At 35.6% G+C, this 7,044-nt stretch overlaps 1 protein-coding gene across 1 annotated transcript; it reads left to right on the top strand.

Moving 5' to 3' along the window:
* Nucleotides 1–578: 578 nt before the first annotated feature.
* Nucleotides 579–3,979, top strand: LOC104232149 (leucine-rich repeat receptor-like protein kinase PXL1). Its single transcript, XM_009785270.2, has 2 exons — nucleotides 579–3,291; nucleotides 3,373–3,979. The coding sequence occupies exons 1-2, from the start codon at nucleotides 660–662 to the stop codon at nucleotides 3,783–3,785; spliced, it is 3,045 nt and encodes a 1,014-aa protein (XP_009783572.1). The 5' UTR covers nucleotides 579–659; the 3' UTR covers nucleotides 3,786–3,979.
* Nucleotides 3,980–7,044: the final 3,065 nt, after the last annotated feature.

The raw sequence follows: 7,044 nt of genomic DNA, 5'->3' as shown, positions 1-7,044 counted from the left end.
AATTTGATTAAACTATGCTCCTCACAACTCTCTTCCAAACAGACCACAGCACTGACAGAAACTGAAAGAGCAGTGCAGTGATATATAGTATTTATCGACATAGAATTAAAAAAAAAAAAAAAAAAACTGACTGTCATTCAGAATGGTTTGACCTTTGAACAATTATGAGACAAAGTACAAAACAACCAAAACAAGTTAATATTATGTTTTTCATAAATAGGTAAAATAATCACTGAAAACACATTCCTTCCCATGTTTTAATGTCGGTTCCATTCTCAATAACTCCAAAACCTTTACAGTCATTAGCTACAAATCAATAGCTGGTTCAGATCCCATTTCCCAAGACCTCACGAACTCCCCAATTATATTTATTATTTAATTACTAATCCCCCTTCATTAGTGTCTAATCATTACATTCTTACTCTCTAGCCCCACCCCCTACCCCTCAAAAATGAAATAAAAGAAAAAAACATGCATACAGATAGATATGGGTCCCATTTTTAGTTAATCATGATAACTAACTGATTAACACTACTTCTTATGAAATAGTAGTATAAGTTATTTTGGTCACTTTCATATTAGTTTGTTCTCAAGAACCAAAAAAGAATGTTGTACAACTGAATTAACACAGAGAAGAAAATTAGTGAAAAGATCAAACCATGAAAAATCATCTCTTTTTCTTGTTATTTTTCATTGGTTTTTTCATTGTTTCATCAAATGGTGATGAAGTTTCAACATTGTTAGCACTAAAGTCCAGTCTTGTTGATCCAATGGATCACCTCAAAGACTGGAATTTGCCAAACAATGGAAACTCAAGTTCAAGTTCTGTTCATTGTAAATGGACTGGTGTCTTGTGCAACTCCAAAGGTTTTGTAGATAATCTTGATTTGTCAAACATGAATCTCAGTGGCAGAGTTTCAGATCAAATTCAAGGGCTAAAGAGTTTGTCTTCACTAAATCTTTGTTGCAATGATTTCTCCACTGCATTGCCAAAGTCATTGGCCAATCTGACTTCTTTAAAGAGCATTGATGTGAGCCAAAATAACTTTGTTGGCAAGTTCCCTTCAGGTCTTGGAATGGCTTCTGGATTAAGATATCTCAATGCTTCTAGCAATAACTTTGAGGGGTTTCTCCCTCAGGATCTTGGCAATGCTACATTGCTCGAAATCATGGATTTTCGAGGGAGTTTCTTCGAAGGTTCAATCCCTTTATCGTTCAAGAAACTTCAGAATTTGAAGTTTCTTGGACTATCAGGGAATAATCTTACAGGAGAGATCCCTCGGGAGCTCGGTGAATTGAAAGCTGTAGAGACTATAATTCTTGGATACAATCAGTTTGAAGGTTCAATTCCAGCTGAGTTTGGTAATCTAAGTAGTCTTCAGTATCTTGACTTGGCTGTTGGCAGTTTAAGTGGTCAAATTCCAGCTGAATTAGGCAAGTTGAAGAATCTGACCACTGTGTATTTGTATCAGAATAGTTTTGAAGGGAAGATTCCAGCTGAAGTTGGAAATATTACATCTTTAGTTTACTTGGATCTTTCTGATAACAACATTTCAGGGGAGATTCCGAATGAGTTAGCAGGTTTGAAGAATTTGCAGCTGCTAAATCTCATGTGCAATAACTTAAGTGGTCCTATTCCAACAAAGCTTGGTGAGTTAGAAAATCTTGAGATACTTGAACTATGGCAAAATTCTTTAAACGGTTCTTTGCCTATGAATCTTGGGGAAAAATCTCCCTTGCAATGGTTAGATGTTTCTTCTAATTTCTTGACAGGTGAGATCCCTCTTGGTTTGTGTGATTCTGGCAATCTAACAAAGCTTATTCTCTTTAACAATTCTTTCTCTGGACCAATCCCATTAGGCCTCTCTAATTGTTCTTCACTCATCCGAGTTAGAATCCAAAATAATCTTCTTTCAGGTGTAATCCCAATTGGATTTGGAACTCTTCCTAAGCTTCAAAGATTGGAATTGGCTAATAACAATCTTACTGGTGAAATTCCTGAGGATTTCACTTTGTCTTCTACACTTTCTTTTATCGATGTCTCCTCGAACCACCTTGAATCATCTTTGCCATCTAGCATTTTGTCTATTCCTAGCCTGCAAACCTTTGCAGTCTCCAATAACAATCTTAAAGGAAACATTCCTGACCAACTCCAAGATTGTCCATCCCTTTCGTCGCTTGATCTTTCGAGCAACCATTTCACGGGGAAAGTTCCTCAAAGTATTGCTTCATGTGAAAGGCTTGTGAATCTTAATCTTAGCAACAATCAATTCAGTGGTGAAATCCCAACTCACATTGCCACATTGCCAACTTTATCTATTCTTGATTTATCAAACAACTCCCTAGTTGGAAAAATACCAATGGACTTTGGTAGTTCTCCAGCTCTAGAAATGCTTAATCTGTCATACAACAAACTTGAGGGTCCAGTTCCAAGCAATGGGATATTAATGACCATTAATCCCAATGATCTAATAGGCAATGCTGGACTTTGTGGTGGCATACTTCCACCGTGTTCTCAAAATCTAATCACCACTTCAAACGTGAGGAAGACTCGTGTGAATCACATAATCGTGGGATTTATTGTTGGGATCTCGGTTATCATAGCTGTTGGGATCATGGTTCTAGCAGGAAGATCAATGTATAACAGATGGTACTTGTGCAACAGCTTCTTCAAAGATTTTCGGTTCAGCAAGAACAATTCAGAATGGCCTTGGAGGCTAGTAGCATTTCAGAGGATTAACTTCACAAGTTCTGATATTCTGACTTGCCTAAAGGAGTCAAATGTGATAGGCATTGGTGGCAATGGAATTGTCTACAAGGCTGAGATTCAGAGGCCACATTCTGTTGTAGCAGTTAAAAAGTTATGGAGAACAAATGGGGACATTGAAGCAGGAGAAGAACTCTTTGCAGAGGTAGATCTTTTAGGGAAGCTTCGTCACAGGAACATCGTTAGGCTATTAGGCTATCTTCACAATGAGACTGATGTCATGATGTTATCTGAATACATGCCTAATGGAAATCTTGGAGCTGCTTTACATGGGAAACAAGCTGCAAAAATGCTCGTGGATTGGTTGTCGAGATACAACATTGCTCTTGGTGTTGCTCATGGCCTCGCTTACCTTCACCATGATTGCCATCCACCAGTCATACATCGGGATGTCAAGTCAAGCAACATTCTTCTTGATTCAGATTTTGAGGCAAGAATTGCAGATTTTGGCTTGGCGAGAATGATGCTTCACAAGAATGAGACTGTCTCTATGGTAGCAGGATCATATGGCTATATAGCACCAGGTAAAAAAAATTCTTGAACCTTAAAATGATTTTATTTCATATTTTAAGACATTCATTTTTCTTTCTCTTTTGTTTTGGCAGAATATGGATACACATTGAAGGTTGATGAGAAGAGCGACATATACAGTTATGGGGTAGTGCTTTTGGAGCTTCTGACCGGAAAAATGCCATTAGACTCTTCTTTTGGAGAATCCATTGACATTGTAGAATGGGTTAGAAGGAAAGTGAACAACAAGGCATCAGAAGAAGCATTAGATCATGATGTAGCTGGTCAATGTAAACATGTTCAAGAAGAGATGCTTCTTGTTCTAAAGATTGCACTTCTTTGCACTGCAAAGCTTCCAAAAGAAAGGCCATCCATGAGAGACATTATAACTATGCTTGGAGAGGCAAAACCAAGAAGGAAAAGCATTTGCCAAAATTGGGGTTATACTAGTAGTGCTAACAAAGACAAGTTAATTTTTGTACATTCACCAGTTGTAGGCCTTCTATAAGTACCAAAAACCTTTTTTCTTATCTCTCTTTTCCTCTTCAATATATAGTATATCTTCATGTTCAAGAGTCAAAATGTAAAGAGTCTCTTTCCTTCCTTTTCTTCTTTCCATTTTCTGTAATCGATATTAGAGAAGAGGAAATTGTATGAATACCACCCAATATTTTCTCTAGCCTAATGATTTCCCATTTGTCAATAACATACCATTCATATAAGATATTATCTTGATATATGATATTGTCGATTCCTTAAAGGAATATGAACGTTGCAGTTAACTAATACATAGAACAAGCATATGAGAATTGAGGGTCTTAATAGAAATTTCAGTACCATTATTCAAGAAAAAAAGTAATACTGAAACTAATATCTCACCAAATAATTACCCAAAAATATATATATATATATATATCTCACCAAATACCAGAAAAATGACTAGTGTCTCTAAACTATAAGGTAGGTATCAGTTTTACCTTCATATACAACAACAAAAAGTGGGAGTCAGTTATATGAATCACCATCGTCTATGTCGCTCCACTTAAGCACACACATCAGTCAGTTGCCTCTAATCTTATGAATGTGACTAAAACTAAAACTGTAAGTCATTACCAAGTACACAGATGCAAGATAGAATGGATAAAAGAAATACAGCTTTAGAGACTTTGTAATGCAAGTAACTACGAATATGAGAAATGGACAACATATACTAATATTGGCAGAGAGTTGTTGTTCTACTAGAATTCAAAAGTTTAAACTAAATTATGCCAGCAAACAGAAGCAAAACACCGTATCCAGGAGGAAGTAAAACAAAACAAATACTAAACTATCTTAGCCTTCGGATAAACATTCGAGACTTGAAAATTGTCCCCCATGACAGTCCTGAGTGAGTAAAAACTTGGAACGTATTTAGTCACTGCAATGCCACTACCGTAAACATTGACCTTCCTAAACTAAATCTCTTTTGGGCTGTAAGAAACTAGCTGAGTGCCATGTTCTCTTTGCATCAAGATTTCTCCATCTTTCCAAATTATGATTGGTATAAATGTACCCAGGGGCGGCCCAAGGGTCAAGCCACTAAAGCAACGCTTTAGGCCCCCAAATTTTGAAGGCCCCAAATTTTTCTTTTTGTTTTTTACTCGTATTTGTATTGAGCCCCGACTAATCTAGATTCGTATCGCATAAGGCCTAGTAAAAGAGAGAACACGGATTTATTTCAACCACATGACTCGAACCTAATATAAGGTAAGTTGGATCATATACATCTCACAATAATCTTTAAAGGTAGGGTCTAAATATATTGGGTATGTAAAAATTAAAAGAAAAAATTATTTTATAAAAAGTAAATATAAATTTTAATTTAGTATTGATGTAACCGTTTAAGCAAAAATTGGAGAAAGAGAATCACTCCTCCTAAACCGTCGTCGCGAATATAAAACTTTTCATTATTTAAATTTGATTATTGACATCATTAGTGAGGTACCTATATTATTATTCTCTTTTTACATTTTCCTCTAAAAACGTGCAATTCAATAGTCCAAGTCTTATTTTTTATCTTTCTCATCAGAAAACGAGTACTACATTGTTATATTCTCTTCTTGATTTCTACAAAAAAAAAAAGCTTAAGTTCTCTATAAGTTATATTGTTCTCTGTAAAAAAAAAAAGATTTTTATTTTTTCTATAAAAAACAAGAGTTGAAAAGTACCGTTGAATAAAACTATATTGCGCATTCTTTTTTTTCCTTTTTTTCCCTCTCATGTTTCAAGCATTTCAACAAGTATATTAGAACATCAAAAATTATTTTGATATCAAGTTATAAACTTCGTGAATCTAGTTCAATTATCTAAGATCAATAATATCCTAGGAGAGATTAAATTATTTATAAAAGAAATTATTAACAACTTTACATCTTAAAAAGATAGAAAAATAGACTTTCATTAAAAATATAGATGAATTTTTTTTCCTTCTGATAGGCCCCAGATTAAAAATTGGCTTTAGGCCACCAATATTCTTAGGTCGCCCCTGAATGTACCCTGACGGATATCAGGTGGAATGCAATCCATCAAAATACGATCTTTAGTCCATGATTCAGCTATTCCATACTCTTTCATCCACCATATATCAACATGTGTTGTATCACTATACTCTTTCACCCCAAGTCTGCTAGCCTCAAGCATGAGCATGGAGTTTCTAGGCCTAGTGGAGGTGGCACGGGCTTCATCTCTTCTGTCCCTATATTAAAGGAGTAAATGCAGGCGCTGGCACTTTTTTGTGATTTTCACCATCCATCCAATGAAGAAAACCATTGACGTTAACATTGGTAAGTGATCCCCGTGGGTGTGGACGAACTTCGCCCACATTTCTCCATTTCTTATCAACTCCAAGAGTATAAACCTCCAATTCATATAGTTCTGGACGATCCCATACCGATCTCAATAACTTATACTGTCCAGAGGACTCACTAAAGCAAAATCCCCACGCAACATGACATGCTCTTTTATCAGGATATTTAAGCTTGAAACAATCACCCAAAAGAGGATTGCAAATGCAAACCAAACGAATTCTACCATAGGTATAACTATTCATCAAACAAATAAACCCATTACACGAACCAATTATTTCCAACTTTGGTTTACTAGCACGATTAATTGTTCTCGATTCTAGTGGAGGGAGGAGAAATTTTGGGCTCAACAACATGGGTCTATTTAACGGGGAAGAATAATAATCATAATCTGCTTTGAGTTCAAGAAGTGAAACGAAAGAGTGATCAACCGAAAGCAAAATGCAAGGAAAATTAAGTGATCTTGACGTGTGATACATGTTAAAAAATAAAGGATCAGAAGTTAAAAGATTATACCAGAGTTTGCAAACAGTCTTGCAGAAGAAAATGGACTTGATTGGCAATCTTGAAAGAATTTCAACCATAATTACCCTTGGTAGGTCCATAATTGTGACTTCATACATTTTTCTAAGAGCTGTTATCATTGTCACTTCCTTCTCTCTGGTTTCCTTGCATAATATACCTTAATACATACAACATCATATATCTATCAATCAATAGATATCTAGTCACACTTGAATTCTAACATGTCTAACAGAAGCAACGTAGGATAAGGGATAATATCCCTTAAAGTAATGGATTTTTTACGATATCCAGTTTTCGCCGTAAAAATTGTACGGGGCGCCCTATTTGGTCGCTCCCATTTAACGTATACCCATTTTTTTTAAAACTTTCAACTTGTACCCGCTTTTTAAATAACTTCAG

Source organism: Nicotiana sylvestris, chromosome 5 (genome assembly GCF_000393655.2).
Source record: "Nicotiana sylvestris chromosome 5, ASM39365v2, whole genome shotgun sequence".
NCBI classification, from domain to species: Eukaryota; Viridiplantae; Streptophyta; class Magnoliopsida; order Solanales; family Solanaceae; genus Nicotiana; species Nicotiana sylvestris.
This window is presented reverse-complemented; position numbering and strand designations above follow the sequence as displayed.

Excerpts from the sequence above, each read along its gene's own strand:
- LOC104232149 (XM_009785270.2), top strand. The coding sequence starts at position 660 with ATGAAAAATCATCTCTTTTTCTTGTTATTTTTCATTGGTTTTTTCATT. Across the intron at positions 3,292-3,372 it reads ATATGGCTATATAGCACCAG|AATATGGATACACATTGAAG; the intron begins GTAAAAAAAATT and ends TTGTTTTGGCAG.